The 17,666-nt window shown below is 40.9% G+C and overlaps 2 protein-coding genes across 5 annotated transcripts; both read left to right on the top strand.

Moving 5' to 3' along the window:
* The first annotated feature begins 2,110 nt into the window (after positions 1 to 2,110).
* tom1 (target of myb1 membrane trafficking protein) lies at positions 2,111 to 10,535 on the top strand. Of its 4 annotated transcripts, none has more exons than XM_063471333.1 (16): positions 2,113 to 2,290; positions 4,439 to 4,523; positions 4,616 to 4,694; positions 4,778 to 4,927; positions 5,033 to 5,167; positions 5,278 to 5,409; positions 5,638 to 5,754; positions 5,994 to 6,124; positions 6,240 to 6,282; positions 6,384 to 6,516; positions 6,662 to 6,725; positions 7,405 to 7,474; positions 7,756 to 7,821; positions 8,228 to 8,290; positions 8,553 to 8,592; positions 9,822 to 10,534. In XM_063471333.1, exons 1-16 carry the CDS (start codon positions 2,239 to 2,241, stop codon positions 9,908 to 9,910), a joined length of 1,449 nt encoding a protein of 482 aa, XP_063327403.1. In that variant the 5' UTR covers positions 2,113 to 2,238; the 3' UTR covers positions 9,911 to 10,534. The 4 variants fall into 4 exon arrangements, with proteins under 4 accessions (XP_063327405.1, XP_063327403.1, XP_063327404.1 ...); XM_063471336.2 differs by having other exon boundaries at positions 2,224 to 2,290; positions 5,991 to 6,124; XM_063471335.1 differs by lacking the exon at positions 5,278 to 5,409 and having other exon boundaries at positions 2,111 to 2,290; positions 5,991 to 6,124; positions 9,822 to 10,535.
* A 753-nt stretch (positions 10,536 to 11,288) lies between these two features.
* On the top strand, positions 11,289 to 16,451 carry gcat (glycine C-acetyltransferase). The gene is made up of 9 exons (XM_063470494.1): positions 11,289 to 11,587; positions 12,323 to 12,453; positions 12,535 to 12,636; positions 12,712 to 12,858; positions 12,988 to 13,142; positions 14,584 to 14,666; positions 15,023 to 15,194; positions 15,392 to 15,513; positions 15,957 to 16,451. Exons 1-9 carry the CDS (start codon positions 11,374 to 11,376, stop codon positions 16,106 to 16,108), a joined length of 1,278 nt encoding a protein of 425 aa, XP_063326564.1. The 5' UTR covers positions 11,289 to 11,373; the 3' UTR covers positions 16,109 to 16,451.
* The last annotated feature ends 1,215 nt before the right edge of the window (positions 16,452 to 17,666 follow it).

Below are 17,666 nucleotides of genomic sequence, written 5' to 3'. Positions count from 1 at the left end.
AAAGTTCTCTTGTGTTGGTTATAAATTAAAAAATAATTATGTGTTCAGGGGTTTTTGTTTACCGTAAGCGAAGGTGGAAAAACCTGCTTGGGGTTCCTGTTAAGCTCTTGGTATTCCCACTAGTTGTGTAGTTTGTCGTTTTTCCAGTTTTTTCTGTCAAGAATATCACCTGACCCAAAGTTTATTAGGGGATAAACTGTGTGATTTACCAAGCAATTGAGTAAAATGCAAAATGTGAATATAAATATGATACTGCGGCTTTAAATATTTAAAAAACAGTTACAGGGAAGGACAGGAAGGATCAGGGTATAAATTAAAACCAGGCTCTTATGATGTTTGCTGATCATGCACTGGATCAAACTTTGAGTTAAAGTCTAACAGCACACCCATGTGGCAGAGAGCTACACAAGCATGAAGATCGAGCCTCTCCTGTCCAGGTCTGTTGTATCTTAGCTATCCAAACTCTTATAAATGCACTTTTCTGTCCAGCCCAAGGAACTGATACTGTGGTGCGATCGGTTAAGATGAGGTTTTTTTCTCCAGCTATGGTATGTAATACCTGATGAAGACCACGTTCAGTTGAGAGCTCCAGAACAACCAAGTTAGTTGCATTTTAGTAGCATGCACAATATACTTTTTGGTGTCAGAGAAGCACATGATTGATGTTCACATACAAAACTGTCTGCACTCCAGAATTAACTCTTTATACAGTTAGAGATGGTTTGCATTGTATTTAATTTTATGTAAAAAGGTTAGGCTATGTCTCTCTATCTATGAGAAAGTCTTCAGCTGCATGTGAGTGGTGCAGGAGGTTCTTCATTAATTATTCACAACCATTATCCCAGCTACAGTTATTTGGATGGTCTCTGCATCAGCTGATGGAGGAATCAACCTGTGTGTTAATTCAAACTGCATTAAAATAGCCGCAGCAATGATGGACTCCCTCATTCCAGCAGCTAGCAGTCCAATATTCAGGCCACAGAAATGGCTCCTCACAAAAACAACAACAACAACAACAACAAAGCAGATACTTCAGTTATCACATTTACTTGTAAACATACAGCAGTGGTGCTCAGTTACATTTTTTATGTGGCTGCTTTGTAGCATTGTCAGTCTCTCTTTTTTAAGAGCCATCCATAAGTGTAGCTCAACAAGAGGGATGGCATGGGGTAAATGTGTTTAAGTCCCAAAATAAGAATTATGCATTCACAGAACCAGAAAATCTTATTGCTTGAAATGTAATTATATCACTCATAAACACACACAATTTTGTGTCTCAGTCACAAGCTGCAAATCTTATCCTCTTCTCCTCTGATGCAGTGAGCAGGTTGATAACCACGTAGGACCCAGAGGTAAAATGAGGAGGATATTAGAATAGTTTTGTTGTAAGTTCTCTGCTGTTTTTTAGTCAGCCTCCACAGCTGAGATGATTCCTAAAACCTAATACAACAAAACTACATATACAGCGCATGTGACATATTTGAATGTGAAGCATTAAATTGGTCTGCTAAGATATTAAAGTCGCATGAAACTATAACTATAGCATGATTTGATTTGAGCCCGCTACTAAACCCATCACCAACAGTCCACCTCAGCAAGGCTGACATTTGCTCTGTATTGTCAATGCTTGATCATTTGTGCATTATACATCCAACACATGCATTTTCATGGCTTAGTGTGAAATGCAAATATAAAAACGGACAATATTACATCAGCATGAACGTCACCACAGCTCTTACAGGGAAAATGGTTAATTGTCTCTTTGTTAACTTATTTATCAAAATATTTCATTTTTAAATGATTACTATTGATATATGACACACAAAAACAAACATTTATCGACCTTTCTTAGGTGACATTTCAAGTGATCTTGGGGCGCCCTGCTGCTTATGCCTCTGGCTGAAATCTGTCTGAGGACCCTTACTCAATGCTCAGACAAAAAATATGCTGTGGTTCTTACACGCAGGTAAGTGACAGCAGTGCATGCAGCAAAGAATAATGCCTGTGTGTGGCGCAGTTACGCTGTACTAACACTGGTACGCTGACCATCTGATAACTGCGGGCTGCTTTCCCTTTAAAACGCATGACGCAGTTCAACTGGTGCCCCACTTTGTTGTGTGAAGCCGCAGCAGTCTGCAGGAGAGAGAGAGAGAGAGAGAGACAGCGGGGCCGCCTGCTGTCGCATACGGCTCGGCCCGGAGACGTCGGTGCTTCGCTGGGCCCCTCATCGCGCTCATCATGGAGTTTTTAATGGGGAATCCGTTCAGCACGCCCGTGGGACAGCGCATCGGTGAGCGCCTTTATGAGTCTTTACGCTGCATAAAAAGAAAATTCTCCAGTCAGGCTCAGGCGTCTTATACCGACACCTTACATCTCCCGCAGTCACGTCCCCGCAGAGCTGATCTGTGGACTCTTATTGTCGAGGCTTTTGTCGGGGTGATGCGTTCATAATGCGATTATGTTAGAGAAATAGAAATCAAGTTAAATTCATTAGGACTGACAGAAGAACAACGGCTTATGGTTTGATTGACGCCCCTGTGAGACAATGACTTGGCAGAGGCGGGAGGAAGACGCTGAGGTGCTTCAGTTGATTGGTTGTCCCCGGCTCTGCTTTAACCTGCAAATAGCTGGGCGGGCCGCAAAGAGTGGCCGACATCCCCCTGACCCAAATCTGACGATCGTTTGGCTGTAGCCAGTGATAATGGTGCAGATCCAGAGATGCTCATTAAGATATGTAGATGAGGAGATCTTAGTTGAAGCTGCAGTATAAGTCTTTACACGATTTGTAAACTAAATAATATTATAATCTAAATAAAACATAAATATAGCCTAGTCTTGAATATAGTGAATTTAATATTTCCATCAGTTTTTTGGTCAAGTTAATTAAGTCATCTGATAAGCTGGTCTAAAGTTTAACCTCCACACAGTAAACTGATCAAAAATCCAAACAAGCCACATGCTGTTCTAGAGTCTGTTGGGGCCCTGGGCAAAAATTCTCAAAGGGGCCCCTTCAACCAGCATTCATCACCATTATTCTATAAATAATCCAACGCCACCAACAACAACAATCCTCTAAAGTTACAGGTAAAACACTGATCGACAAACGGCAGCGTGTTTATTTTAGCAACAGTGTCCAACACTGGGTTGACCGGTTATGAAGTGTAATATTACTGTAATTACTATCTGCTACATTATATCAGCCAGCTAGCTATGCTAACAAGTCATTTGCCAGTGTCCCATCTCTGACTGTGGCTGTGCTAACTTGGCTGTTCTGCTAGGCTAGGTTCACTCATGTTAAAGGACAAAGCAAACAAAAGAACTAACGTGATGATAGTGGAAGTCCCCCACAGTTAAGGCTAGAGTAGCAACAATTAGTTATTCAGCATTATGTTTAATTATGATCATTTTCTCCTCTTCCTCTTTTTTTCTTCTTCCTTTTCCTCACTTTGATGAGTGAGGAAAATGTGCCATGTTCTCATGGCACATTTTGATATAGTTTAAATCTAACTCCTGACAAACCTTATTAAAAGTGCCCACTCTTTTTATCTTTAGCCAATTAAAAGTGCCAGCAAATTAATGATTTTCATTGTTTTCATGTAATTTTAATGTTTCTAACATGAAATCTTTTTTTTTCCACACAAAAATTTTAAATAGGGTGAATTAGACATTAGACACCTCGGTCACTAAGGCATATAGGCTAGTCAGTGACATTCTGGCAAACATGGAGAAATGGCATGTTGCCTGACTGTTTGCAAGTCGTTGTTGGAGGTTATGAAATTGGCTAATGTTGGGACGGTGACAAAAAGTCATTGATGATGATTCTTTGTTTTCTTTTCTTTTTTCTGCCATCAAATTTAAAATGTACTGTAATTTTTCATAAGATAGTGAAATGTAAAACCCAATATTTCCAAAACTGGGTTTGCATAATGTGAAAAAACACATAAAAGCATTAATAAAAGACAATTAATACAGTCCTGGAATTACTACAACTTCAAGCAGACAAAAACAAACAAAAAGCAGCTTAATGTTTTCAGAGACTGAGGTCAGCCCCGTGGGATACTGTTTAAAATATTCCAAGTCTGTATGTTTGGTTATTGGCATCCTTTTAAGTCTTGTCACTTTTAAATGAGGTTTTACAATTTCTGTATAAAGGTCAGAATTTACAGTTTGACTATGGCTCTATGATGTCTGCTTCCTATGTATTAAAAGGCACCTATTTGTATTCCTATTAAAAATATGAGAGTCCTAAGGTCAGTCCCTGTGGAACGCCACACAATCACAACCTTGACATAGGAAATGAAAATAATGTTTACTAAAGGTGAATTTGTCTCTACGTTGTTACCATGTATTATTCATAAAGGAATAACAAATTCATGTATTTCTACAAATTATAATGTAACAATGAGACATGTTTCATGTTTTTACCTACTTTGCACAGAGCGTGCGACCAGCTCCAGCCTGCCATCTGAAGACTGGGAACTCAACATGGAAATCTGTGACATAATCAACAGCTCAGAGGAAGGGTGTGTGCACATTCGTTATCTGTTAGCATCAGGAACAAGCTTGTCCTCTTGAGGTTGCATGCGGCTGACTATTGAAAATGTTGTAATTACAGGCCCAAAGATGCACTCAGAGCCATAAAAAAAAGGATTGTGGGGAATAAGAACTTCAAGGAGGTTATGCTAACGCTGACTGTGAGTGTTGACTCTTTATGTTCTCATCAGATGTGCGTAGTTTGTAATTGGTAAGGCGTTTCTCTGAAACTCTGTGATTTCAGGTCCTCGAGACCTGCGTGAAGAACTGCGGCTACAGATTTCACATCCTGGTCACAACGCGCGATTTCATAGAAGGGGTTCTGGTGCGGTCGATTATCCCGAGGAACAACCCTCCACAAATCCTACATGACAGAGTGCTTGGCATCATACAGGTGAGGCGTGGCTCAAGGGAATAAAAGAATAAAGTTGTTGTCATTCTTTAGTGTTGTCACATTGGTTTACTGTCTAGTCCTAATTTGTGGTTTTCTCTTGTCAAGGCGTGGGCCGATGCATTCCGCAGCTCACCCGACCTGACGGGTGTGGTATCGGTCTACGAAGACCTGCGAAGGAAAGGACTCGAGTTCCCTGCCAATCAGCTGGAAGGTTACACACCACCCGAAGCCCCGAAAAAGGTGGATACAGGGCTGGGTGACCTTTGTTTTATTGCTAACAGTTGGGTGTTGCCTATCATCATCTTTGGTCTTTTTTCCTGTCTGGTCATTTCTCCGCCTTTGCTTATCAGACTTTGCCTGGCAATGGGCCTGCTGTTACTACTCTGCCTGCTGTACTCCTGTCTTCCAAACCGCTCATCCCACCTCAGACCTCTGATCTAAAACTGGCCCTTGAGGGAAACAATGCCTTGACTCCCAGCCAGGTGATGAGACTGGAAAGGGACTTAACGCTTATTATAATTGCACTGTGCTTCTGTGCTAACTGGCTATTTCTATGTTGGTTACAATAGAGTCACAGAACTCCTTTATGTAGCTGTGCTTCTTAATTCTTTTTCGCTTCCAACCCTTATAAAATCAATATTTGCTTTCTTCTTGTTCTTCCTCGCGTTACCGTACCTATGTTTATTCAGTAAGTGCTGTTGATATTCCAGGTGAAGAAGCTAAAGGCAGAGCTAGGAGTGGTGCGCAGCAACCTGACTATGATGTCAGATTTGATGAGTCAACTAGATCCAGTTACGGTAAAACAAGCAGACATGGAGCTGCTGGAGGTAAACACACACACACACACACACACAAAAAAAAAATGAAGTCACCTTTAAAAACAAGCTTGTGTTTTACTGCATGAATGTGTAATATTCTCTGTGATTGTGATCCTTTCCATTCATGCTGAGTAACAGTGCCTTACCCTTAACTGATCTCCTACTTTATACGTTCTGTGTTGCATCTGGCCCTTCAACGCCCCCCCCACCCCACCCACGCATTCTTTGTCTGATTGTGTCATTAGCAGTTATACACAGTATGTAAAGAAATGCAAGACAGGATAGCGAAGATAGTCCCCAGACTCAGCGAGGAGAAGCTGATCGAAGAGTTACTAGCAACTAATGATGAAATGAACACCGCCTTCAATCGCTACCACAGGTACCTGCGCCATTCTCTCCATCACGTCATCGTGTTTATTGGCAAAATAAAGAGAAAGGCAATATTTCAGCATGGTGTTTCTCTGCACGCGATGATTTCATTCTGTCGTCGGCAGGTTTGAACGACGAATAACAAACGGTCAGAACGCAGCACAGAAGGTAAAGAACATGGCGGCCATTTTTGGAGTCTTTCCTCACAGTTGAAGAGTCAGAACCGCGTGAACTGGTTAAATTGTGCTGTTTCCCTCTGTGTCTTTCAGGGCCACACCTACGTCAACTTAACAGAGCTAGACTTGAAGACTGACAGCCAATCAGAGGCGGCTTCAGTTACCAATGACAGCTCAATGAGTTTTCCAAAATCTGACAGTTTGTCCAGTCAGATGGCAAAACTTAGTAAGTATTATACTTAGATAGATTTTCACATTGCCTATATTTTATCATGGCAAGCATATTAAAAGATAAATGGATCATGCAGCGATCCCTAATTTCATGCAAAACGTGGAGACTTATTCTGCTCTTTTTGCGTTTCTCCTTCCAGGTACAAGTGAATCAGATGACACTTTATCACAGAAAATACATGTGTCAACTCAACAAAGACCAAGGTACAGAAAAAACTGCTTCACAGATTTGCGACCTTTATGACATGAACAGATGTTTGCACAGCAGGGTGATGTTTTTAGTTTGTAGAGCAGCACAGCACACAGACATTTTTTGTTTTAAGCAAAATTGGCACAATGTACACGGCAGGATAGTACTAATGTACACAAAGAAAAAAAAGGTTAGCAAGTGAGCAGAGCCAAAACAGCACTAACATTAGTAACAGTTAAAAACAAGAGTAGTTAGCAAAACATAATGAATAAACAGGTAAACTTATTAGCTAAACAGAGTCATTAGTCTAAATATCTTAAAGGAATATAGATTATTTATTAAGCATTTATTAAACTTTGAAATAAATCAGTAAAAGTTATAAACATTAAAATAGCTAGCTAAAAGTGGTTGAACCATTTGGCTTTTTACAACTTGAACTAACCACCCTTGCCCTTATCAATGTGAAAATAGGTTTTAAAATTAATTTTTTGTAACTACTAAAGTAAATTACGGTGATTTAATACAATTGCTTTGTGGTTACAGTTTCACAAAACCCTCATGAATACAGTGAGCTCAGTTCCCCACTCTTTCTTTTCATTTGTTCCTGAACACATGAGCCAGTATTTAGCTTTGTGTAAGCCTCAGTTACTAGATTACGTTGCAGTTAACCTATTAGTAATTTTTGTCTTTCAGAGACGGGAGAGAAGTTGTGGTGGACGGTCTTGCTCAAGCTCAGGACAGCAGACTACAAAACACTGAACCTGTAAGCAAACATGTCTATAAAGCTTAAAAGGTTTAGATTTATCGGCTACTATAACTGATTTTGTTTTGCTAAACTGTGATATGACCTTTAGGACCACAAGGAAATTCAGTTATGATATTGTTAAATCTATTTTAAACAGCAAGCATAAGTGAAATCCTGGGGTTTTTGTATATGACAGAGTAACAAGTGCTATACATAATATCTGAGCTACAGGCCTGAGTGTGTGTTACTTTGTTTGAGTAACTGTTTTCCTCCTGAATGAAATCTGTCTGTACGTGAAGGATGGCAGTCCAGCTTCCACTCGCAGCTCTTCACCAAAGTTAGATTGGATGATTAAAAGGGGAATGGTGGGTGTGAATTTTAAAACGTGCCCTGGCTTTACGTTGGTTTCACCTTTTCATACCCTCTGTCTTTTGGTTCTTTTCATACAGTTTTGATTTACTTTGCTGTGGTCTGGGTTGGGTCACTTTTTGGCTTTGGTGGTTCAGTTACTGAAATAGAGCACAAAGGTTTGCATGACCAGTTGTGGCGTCGTAAGAGCATGACACTGTTTGGTTTGCACTTTTGATATGCTGCATTGTTGTCACACCCAAAGTCTTCCTCACTGAATGCTATGTTTAGCGACATGTGGTTGTTCTTTGTTGTTGTTTTTGCGGTAGTCTTTCATTTTTGTTCTCATGGCTTCGTAGCTTTGTTACACCTTGATGAAGTTTTATCCATGTAGCCAATCTGTGTCTCTTCTTTCTTTCTCAGATTCCTATCACCCAGTCCAGTGTAATGGATGATATTGAGAAATGGCTTGCTTTGGATGATGAGGTTAGTCTGAACTGGGAATGATATTCATTCATCGAATCAACTTTGCAGTATTTAAAAGCTTAAAAAAGAAAAGAAGATGTTGGTGGACTTTATAACATTAATTGCAGATACCAATCCAAGGTATTAGAAATGTTTAGATATATCCACATAAAGGTGACTGACTATAAAAAGAAAGGACTAAGCGGGTGGGTTTAACTTGAAATTTTGTACACAGTTATCTTAAAGGATAATCAAATATACTTATTTTGTGTTTATGACACAGTATGATGACTTTGAGGACTCCGATGGTGTGACCAGTGAAGGTGAGGATCCTTACCCATATGTCCTGTTCCAAAGGAGCAGATTTTATAACCATGTTAATACATGGGGCACAAACTCTTAAACAGAAAACACTTTCTTTGGTTATATTAAATGGAATATTTGCAGTGAAATACACACCCTCTTTTAGAGCTGATAGACTGTATATAAAACAATGGAGATAGTCTATATGGAAGCGTTGCCTTTGTCAAATGGCCAGCAGGTGGCAGTGTCTGGTTTCAAACAGAAGTCTGAACCTATGATCTTGGTCACTCCTTTAAATTCAGTTTCAACATGGCATGGTATGTATGCTTCATATTGCATTCCTGAATAAGTTGGAAGTTGGAAATTCTGAATTTCCAGTGAGCAAATTTTTTAGTGGAACACTCCCTCAAGTCAGAGTGGACCAACATACCCATAGTTAGAAATCCAAGATAAGAGCGCTGAATGTAAACAGTAGTAAAATTCTAAATATTTGATGTGTACTGCAAATGTTGTGTACTTGTTACTCATTAAATGAGCCATAGCAGAGCGCTGATCAGATTCCATCACTGAATGTGTTTTCTGAAAGGCAAGAAAATTAGGTATTTTGCTGTATAGCTAGTGATACCTGAAGGTCTCTACCTTGCTAGGAACCAATATTCTCTTTCATTGCTCTTTCTGGAACATGCTAACTCGGGATTGACATCGCTCGTGAGTTCCAACACATTCCTAGATATTCCGATGTATCTGGAACACGGCATTTGATCATGGCTGGCTTTGATTGACAGCTCACTACTATCAATATATCCTTGTTTTTTCAGTCAAATCCACTCTACACTCATTGCGACAGCTAAAATTCTCAGATTAAGGCATGAAAATGGGATTGTTTTTTGTTTTCTTTTTTTGGCAGCTTTATCCATCTTTTATATACAGTCTGTGCTGAAGCTATAGACAAAACTTATTGTCCATTCAGATTGCTGCTAAATATTTGAGCCACTGGTGAAATGCAGTGAGATTCTTTAATGCTTGGTAAATAGCTCTCCGTGTTACCTCTACCAAGGTAACCAAGGAGGTTAGAAGGACTTTTGTTTTTACCCCCAAATGTTTACTACTTCAAGGACTAAAAATAAAACATAAAGCACTCACATGTCAAGTCACAGCTCACTTTGACTCCAAAGTTGTGGCTTTGTTTACTCAGTGCAGGAACTTTCCTATAGATGTCTGATAAAGTGACTCCTGCTTGCCTCCCCAGAGTTCGACAGGTTTCTGGCAGAGAGAGCGAAAGCGGCCGAGCGTCTGCCGTCCCTGAGAGCGTCCTCGCAAGACAACTCAGAGTCTTAAAGTCTCACCTAAACCTGCCAAAACTAACATTACTCATGAAGCTCCTGCGCCACCTGCTGGATAATGGAGATTTCTTATTAATGAACGGTTGAATGGCACAATTAACATTGGAAATGACATTGTATATGTGTACCCCGCTCTTTTGCTGGGGGGAGCAAATGTGTTTTTTAACTTAAAACTAATGTCTGAGGAAAGACCGAAGTTTTTACTTGACGTTGTTACGAGGGTTGATCCACAAGCAAACATTTGCACATTTTTTATGGTTACATTCCTGCTGTTAAATGAGAATATTGTTACAAACTTTGCAACATAGATGATGTACTATATTGCTGTTATATATACATATATATATATATATTGTTAAAGATGATGATGAGGTACAGAAATGCCCCTGTCAAAGTAGCAAACACTTGTAAGAGAAGCTCAGCCATAACTCGCGGTAATAGTTTGAGGCTTTATGTCGTTGTTGATGTCGGATGCTGAAGAAAATTGATGAGTTTTTTTCACATTCAGCTTGTCCCTATGAAGATGTTTTACTTGAAGTTTAACAACAAGTGATGACACACTGCTGTCATATTAAACTAAAAGTATTAACTGGAGATTTGTGTGTTTGCAGTCTGTCTTTTTTTAAATATGTTTATGGACTTTTTCTTGCCATTACAAAAGCACCTGGCAAAGGACTAGTTAGGAAGATATTCCAAACTGTACTACGTATTAGCATTGTGATTTTTATAATAGCTATTCATCCTCCCATAGATATATGGAAGGTTATTACACCATAGGTTCATTATTCAGCTACCTAGTCTGCTGGAGTGAGTTACTGTATAACCCAGAATCATTGATATTTTCTTTCCGTGTCACCTCCAGAAATAAACTGGAGGTCTGCATGTAAATTTTATTTTAAAAAACACATGCATGGTTCATTTATTGTTTGTGTTTTAGCTTGATGTGTATTCAGTCTGGATACTGAGGGCACTTTCAACACACTGAAATAAATGTCTCTCTGTGTGTGTGTGTGTGTGTGTGTGTGTGTGTGTGTGTGTGTGTGTGGTGTCTCGATCTCGGTACCGACACTCAAAAACAAGTAATGTTTTTTTTTCTAGTTGTAACATATTGCATTGTCACATTTTTTGCTGTAAATGTACTATATTTAAAACGCAAAGTACTTCCTGTGATGTACAAAGTATTTGAAACGTACGAAACGTGACTAAAAGGAGTAAAATGTTGTTATCGTTTATATTAGGCATCAGACTGTAAACTACCAAAGTGGACATCAGCCAGTTAAAAAAACTGTCTGCAATGCGATTGGACCAAACAAGACACCTGCCAGCGGCCCTGCGCTCTGATTGGTCTTCCAGACAGACGCCTACCCTTGTTACGTGACGCAACCACGCTTGCTCTTTACATTGAGCCTTTCTGTGCCACGGTTCATATATCTTTAATAGCATAACGAGTTCACCGCTATGTCTCTCGGAAAAGCTGCCCGCAGTTTGGTGAGCCCGCTCCGGGGGGCTCTGCTGTGTTCGGGCCTGAGCCGCAGCTACACCGCTGCCGCTGCAGCCCGGGCGGTGCTGGAACACGAGCTGGAGACGATCCGAGCCGCGGGGACGTGGAAAGCGGAGAGGATCATCACCTCCAAGCAGGGTCCTGAGATCAGCGTGGACGGCAGTTGTGGCAGTGAGTACTAGGAGTTTCCAGTTACAGCAGTTTAATAAGTGAGCAGTAGCACACTCCTCGGTGATGGTCCTTAAACGCACCGTCCCAGGTAAGGTGTTATTTCAGTTCTGCCACGTTCTTATCTCAGCGGTGAACTTGAAGTAATCTCTGCTACTCCCTTGTTTTGCACTTCTGAAGCTATTCTCGGCGCAGCCTTTGGAAAAACATTAACCTAGAACTCGTAACAGCAAAAGTATGACATTCAAGCTTTAAATAATTCAAAATAATTTGTAAAGTGGTCTTTATATCATCAGCAGAAAGCTGTTTTGTGCTTTGTACAATGCAAAGTTCATTGTTTGACTTGTGAAGGCTCTAGCATTTAACTGCACTGCACCAGTTAATCTCTGCCTTATTTGCTATTGTTCCAGCAAAGCAGCCGATCACTGTTTATATTTCAGCATGAACCCTTGCCAGAGATCGACTCTGCTGACTTATGAATGGGCCACAGACTTTAGGTCGTGACCCCTCGTGCACCAAAACGACCCCGTTCATTTCATGTGCCCAACAGTGCCACGGTCCCATGCATTGTTTTCTCTGACACTCTTTGTCTTCTCTCTCTATTGTCTCGTCTGTAGCCTAAAACTACAAGCAGAACTTCTACTCCCAGCTTTGACCTGCTCAAAGAGGTTATTATGGGACAGTGACTCTCTCTTTTTTGACCTTAATTTTCCTTTTGTCCATCCAAAATTCTCTCAGGTATACTGAACTTCTGCGCCAACAACTACCTCGGGCTGTCCAGTCATCCAGAAGTGGTCCAGGCAGGAATCGATGCTCTGAAGACACACGGTGCTGGACTGAGCTCTGTCAGGTTCATCTGTGGGACGCAGGTCTGGTGCTTAAAGATCACGCATATCACCCCAAAGCTGTCTAATTCATGAGGTTAATTTTGCGTAATGCGTGGTTTACAGGATCTCCACAAAAAGCTAGAGCAGAAGCTCGCCGAGTTCCACGAGAGAGAGGACTGCATCCTCTACGCCAGCTGTTTCGATGCCAATGCGGGACTTTTTGAGGTAGGTCCAAATGGACTTGAAACGAAGGACTTCCCCCGTTACGATCAGTATAACGCTGAATTATTCTCACAACAGGTGCTGCTGGGCCCAGATGACGCAGTGCTCTCTGACGAGCTAAACCACGCCTCGATCATTGATGGCATTCGCCTGTGTCGAGCGAAGAGGCTGCGCTACAAACACATGGACCTCGGTGACCTGGAAACCAAACTCAAAGAAGCTCAGGTGCGTGGAGTAAAACATTCCTTCTTGATCCATCGCTCCTTGCAGTGTGTTAGAAGATAGTGAAAATGACACAGCTTACTCAGAGGAGGTCACACACCGATCACCTGCGCTCTCTGTTGTCCTTCTCAGTCGTCTCGTATGCGTCTGGTAGTGACAGATGGGGTCTTCTCTATGGATGGAGATGTGGCTCCCTTGCGAGGGATTTGTGACCTGGCTGAGCAGTACGGAGCCATGGTGTTTATAGACGAATGTCACGCCACCGGTTTCCTAGGGCCTCGGGGAAGGTGGGTAAGAAAAGAAAAATCATAAATCGGTTATTTTGCAAAATAAAATACAAAAGACCCCTAATGGTAAAAGTGTAATGCCCTAATATCATTTTTAATTTCAAAGTTGGGGGCAGAGAACAGTGGATTGTTATTAACAGCTATTTACGGCAGACCACTAGGTCTCGCCAAAGCCCCATTTTACAGTAACTACCGTGATACTGGGCTCTTGATTAAGTTTAGCTATCTCTATAGACCCTGTGCACGAGAAAATGCTAACTTCCTGGTTTGAGACCGGATGTGGGGTTGTACATTTCCGGTAGCTTTACTTTGCGGTCAATCGCTACTGCGAAGATATACTCCAAAATCATGTCCATAACTCGAAAACGGAAAGATCGCGTTAAGTTAGAAAGAGCAGAAGGTGGGAACACTCATCACTGTTGTGTCATAAAAAATCTAATGATCAATTTTGACGTTTAAAGAGTTTAGATCGATCAGTTGTTTACATCACTCAACACAAGCAGAACTGCATTACAGAATCAGAAGACACATCGTCCACATTCAGAAGCACATCTCTGTATAGTGACTGGTCTTATGATTTAAACAGGCAAATGTTCAGCATTCAAACTACAGGTGAGGAATAGTCAAACCAGATGTTTCCCCGTTATGTCGATATCAGCTAGTCAAGTACACACCTACACAGCATGTTAACAAACCGTGAAAAAAAGCCACACAAAAAATGAATGATTGCTGGTAAGGGTTTCTATACATTAGTATTTACGAAGGGTATGTTGTGACTTACCTTCAGAATTACAGTGGTCCCTCGCTATAACGCGGTTCACCTTTCACCTCACTGTTTCGCAGATTTTTTAGTGCAAGTTTGCATGCTTATTTTATTTTTATTTTTTTTACATCACATTGTGTCCTGCGTCCTGATCGCTGCAGACGATCTCCTCCGTGACGTCTCTCCTGTACAGTACAGAATCGCTGCATCGATCGCTAGCAGTGTGACTCTGAAGTGCAGTACTGTATGTCGACGAAATGTTTTGCACCGTCAAAAAATAAAATTGGCTAGTTGATTACACCTATCGCTGGTTATTTTTAGAACATAACACTCGCGATAAACGAGGGACCGCTGTTTACAGATACTGAGAAATATAACATTTGAATCCCTTTTCTCTTTTGAGAAAAAGAGAGGCGCGGGGAAAAAATATCGACAAGTCGATGAACATCATTTACAGATATATTGGGTAAATGCCCAAGACATCTATAGAAATGTAAATCAGCGCTTGATTCGTTCATTTGCTTAACTTGTTTTGGACCATAAACAGGGCACGAATAGGACACCGGAAACAAAGCTCCCCACAGGAGTTTCCACACCGGAAGTACCATATGCTAACGTGCACATAGTCTATTATCAAGAGGTGATGAACTAATGTTACCACTTCCCTCTGATTTGCAGAGGAACTGATGAACTCCTTGGAGTGATGGATAGAGTTCATATTATAAACTCCACTCTGGGCAAAGCGCTGGGAGGAGCAGCAGGTATGATTCCATTCGAACATAAAGGCTCTCATAACATCTTTTTATTAAGTATAAATTAGTAAAACGTTGTACATTTAACACAGACATAGAAAAGAAGCATTTGTTTAGTGTAGTGCATCGGCCCACCTGACAATTCCACTTTTGATATTTACTCAAAGTTTTTCCTGTGATAAATGCGAGTGTAAAGTCCCTTTTCCATTAGTACCTACTCGATTTTCAGGGTTTTCCATTAGGTAATAGTACCTGGTACCCAGGTACTGTTTTTAGAAGCCCCTTCTAGCCGAGGTTCCAAGTGATCCGATCAGGTACTAACAGACTTATCCAAGGTGTGATGTAGTTGTTTTGTTTTCTCTCAGGTGGTTACACAGTCGGCCCAAAGCCTCTCATTGACCTACTTAGGCAGCGTTCGCGGCCCTACCTATTCTCCAACGCGCTCCCCCCTCCTGTGGTGGGCAGTGCCACGCGGGCTGTGGAACTGCTGCTTGCCTCCAATGAGATTGCCCAAAGCATGACGGCCAAAACCATGCGGTACGTTTTGTTCTTATGAACAGTGGAAGTCTTCTGTCTTTTTAGTGTTGTGTACATCATAAACACCAATCGGTTTATCTGTAGCAATATTAATATCATATATAGGATGTCCTGCACTCAGTGATAAGTTTTACACTGTTTACAACTGGTTTTACCCATCTGTGAGTATAATAGTTTTGTCTTTGCTGTTAAATCAGGTTCAGGAACAAGATGACGCAAGCCGGCTTCACCATCGCAGGCTCAGCTCACCCCATCTGTCCTGTGATGCTCGGCGATGCACGTTTGGCCTCTTTAATGGCTGACGATATGCTAAAGCTTGGTGAGACCATAGACTGTATATAATAGAATGTTACCCATTAATTTTCAAAGCATTAATGTTCAACATCCAGTTTCCCGTACAGCCATTTATCAGTAGGTCAAGGTGGCCACAAGCTTAAATTTACCTTATTACAGTTTAAAATTGTGAGTAATAAAATAATTCACCACCTGTACTGTTGTTGTGAAGGGGGAAACTAGCACTAGAGACCAAAAGTAGTTTTTTGTACCAAGCTAAAAAACATGTTCATTTCTGGGAGTCTATGGGGATTGACTGACTTTTGGAGACAGCCTCAAGTGGCCGCTCAAGGAACTGCAGTTTTTTGGCACTTCCACATTAACTTTATTTTTTTTCTTTAATGTAGATGAAACTGACTCACTTAGCAGAGAGTATGTGAATCTGCCACTGTGTTTGTACAGTGTCACAGTAGTGTTTTCCCTCCACAGGAGTGTATGTGATTGGATTCTCCTACCCAGTCGTACCAAAGGGAAAAGCCAGAATCCGTGTTCAGATTTCGGCAGCGCACACGGACGAAGACATCGACCACTGTGTTGACGCTTTCATCCAGACTGGCAGGAAGCACGGCGTCATCTCCTGAATCGAACAAACGGGCTGGAATCAGAAGGATTCAGAAAACTGCTTGCCATTGCAGGGTCACGCTGCCTGTTACTCAAGATCCATGAATGATGGTGATGGAAATTTTAGTTACGTTTGTAGGTCACTGGAGGTGAATGTTATTTTTGTGCTTGCTTAACTGATTAAAGCACTTTTGCTAAAGTGTTGGGGTTTTTATTGGAACAAAAAAGGGCAGTTGATTAAATGCTTTTCATGCGCAAGAAAATGTTTCTGAAAGGGCATTTATGATGTGATTCTGATGACTGCGAGGATAATGGTGACACATATAATGTGCATAGATTATCAGCATGTGTGGTAAACATTAAACATCCTTCAAATAAGAGAAGAAAAAAACTGTGGCTTTGAGTTTTATTCATAAGAAAAGTCCATAATTCTCCTCTAAAGTTGAGATGCTAAATGCTAGAGGTGGCCGAATTTATCCCAATATCAAATATCCATACCAGTGCTGGTATTGGTATCAGATCGATACTAGCGCCATAGGATTAATACTATTCTCCAAATTCAGCATGTAGCCCACTGAATTGTGTTAAATAAAATATTTTCTGAGGGGTAAAAATGAAAAAGTATACCTCAAACATGCTCTCTTCTACATAAGCTGCCTTTATAGGTTCAAAGTATCAGTATTGGTATCAGCAATACTGGTCCTGCACTTACTTTGAATCAATATCTGAATTTACAGTGTTGCACACTACTACTAAATGAAAACCATTTTGCTATAAAATGCTTTTCTTTATATAATTTTGCTTGGATTCGAAGCAGCACTGTGCAGAGTGATGAAAACATTCAAAAACATAGTAAAAGGTGGAGAGGATGAGTGGTCCGGCTATGCGTTTTTTTCCTCTCCCATGGTTTCAGTCCTCCTTTAAGTTTAAGTGTCTTGATCCTAGGATAAAACATTCCTGATAGGAGAGGTGTCTGCACCTATAGGTGGTTTGCCGAATGGTTTGAATGTTACTGCATTCCCCAGCTAGCACCAAACCACCAAATAACTGAATCTGTTTTGGAGGAACAGGGTTCACCGCTCCAGTAGACATCCACAGACCCTTGAATCTAGACTCAAGTCTATTTAAGGTGCTTTACAAAGAATGTGGTGGATCAACCCCGTAAGAGGCTTTGTCTTAGTTTTTCCTTTTTTCATCTGTGTGTTTAAGCTTCACGTGCATGCCAATCAAGCCAATCAATACTCTTCTTTTCAATTAAGTAAGAGACATATAGTGTAAATTTGAAATGACAAAGAGTTGCATATTTAAAAGTGGATTTCGCAATGAATGACAAAGTATTCAGAGGTGTTTCTATTCACTCAGCATAAACACATGCCGCTTTTCAATCTGACTGTCTGCAGATCGTCTGTTTCCTTCTTTGTCGCTCTCTCTCCCCACGCTTCCCTCTACCCTCCTCCTGCTGTCTTTTTCGCGCCATCAGTGCTCACAAGCTCCACCTTTACTCTGACGACCCACCTCCGAGGAGCCTCGCCGACCAATAGTAATACACGGCCGTTCCTATCAGCCAATCAGAGGGCC

Source organism: Pelmatolapia mariae, linkage group LG4 (assembly GCF_036321145.2).
Source record: "Pelmatolapia mariae isolate MD_Pm_ZW linkage group LG4, Pm_UMD_F_2, whole genome shotgun sequence".
NCBI classification, from domain to species: domain Eukaryota; kingdom Metazoa; phylum Chordata; class Actinopteri; order Cichliformes; family Cichlidae; genus Pelmatolapia; species Pelmatolapia mariae.
Note: the sequence above shows the minus strand (reverse complement) of the source record. Positions and strands in the feature narration are given on the sequence as shown.

Excerpts from the sequence above, each read along its gene's own strand:
- tom1 (XM_063471336.2), top strand. The coding sequence starts at position 2,239 with ATGGAGTTTTTAATGGGGAATCCGTTCAGCACGCCCGTGGGACAGCGC. Across the intron at positions 6,283-6,383 it reads GTCAGAACGCAGCACAGAAG|GGCCACACCTACGTCAACTT; the intron begins GTAAAGAACATG and ends TGTGTCTTTCAG. Across the intron at positions 8,593-9,821 it reads CGATGGTGTGACCAGTGAAG|AGTTCGACAGGTTTCTGGCA; the intron begins GTGAGGATCCTT and ends TTGCCTCCCCAG.
- gcat (XM_063470494.1), top strand. The coding sequence starts at position 11,374 with ATGTCTCTCGGAAAAGCTGCCCGCAGTTTGGTGAGCCCGCTCCGGGGG. Across the intron at positions 12,637-12,711 it reads CCAATGCGGGACTTTTTGAG|GTGCTGCTGGGCCCAGATGA; the intron begins GTAGGTCCAAAT and ends TTCTCACAACAG. Across the intron at positions 12,859-12,987 it reads CCAAACTCAAAGAAGCTCAG|TCGTCTCGTATGCGTCTGGT; the intron begins GTGCGTGGAGTA and ends TGTCCTTCTCAG.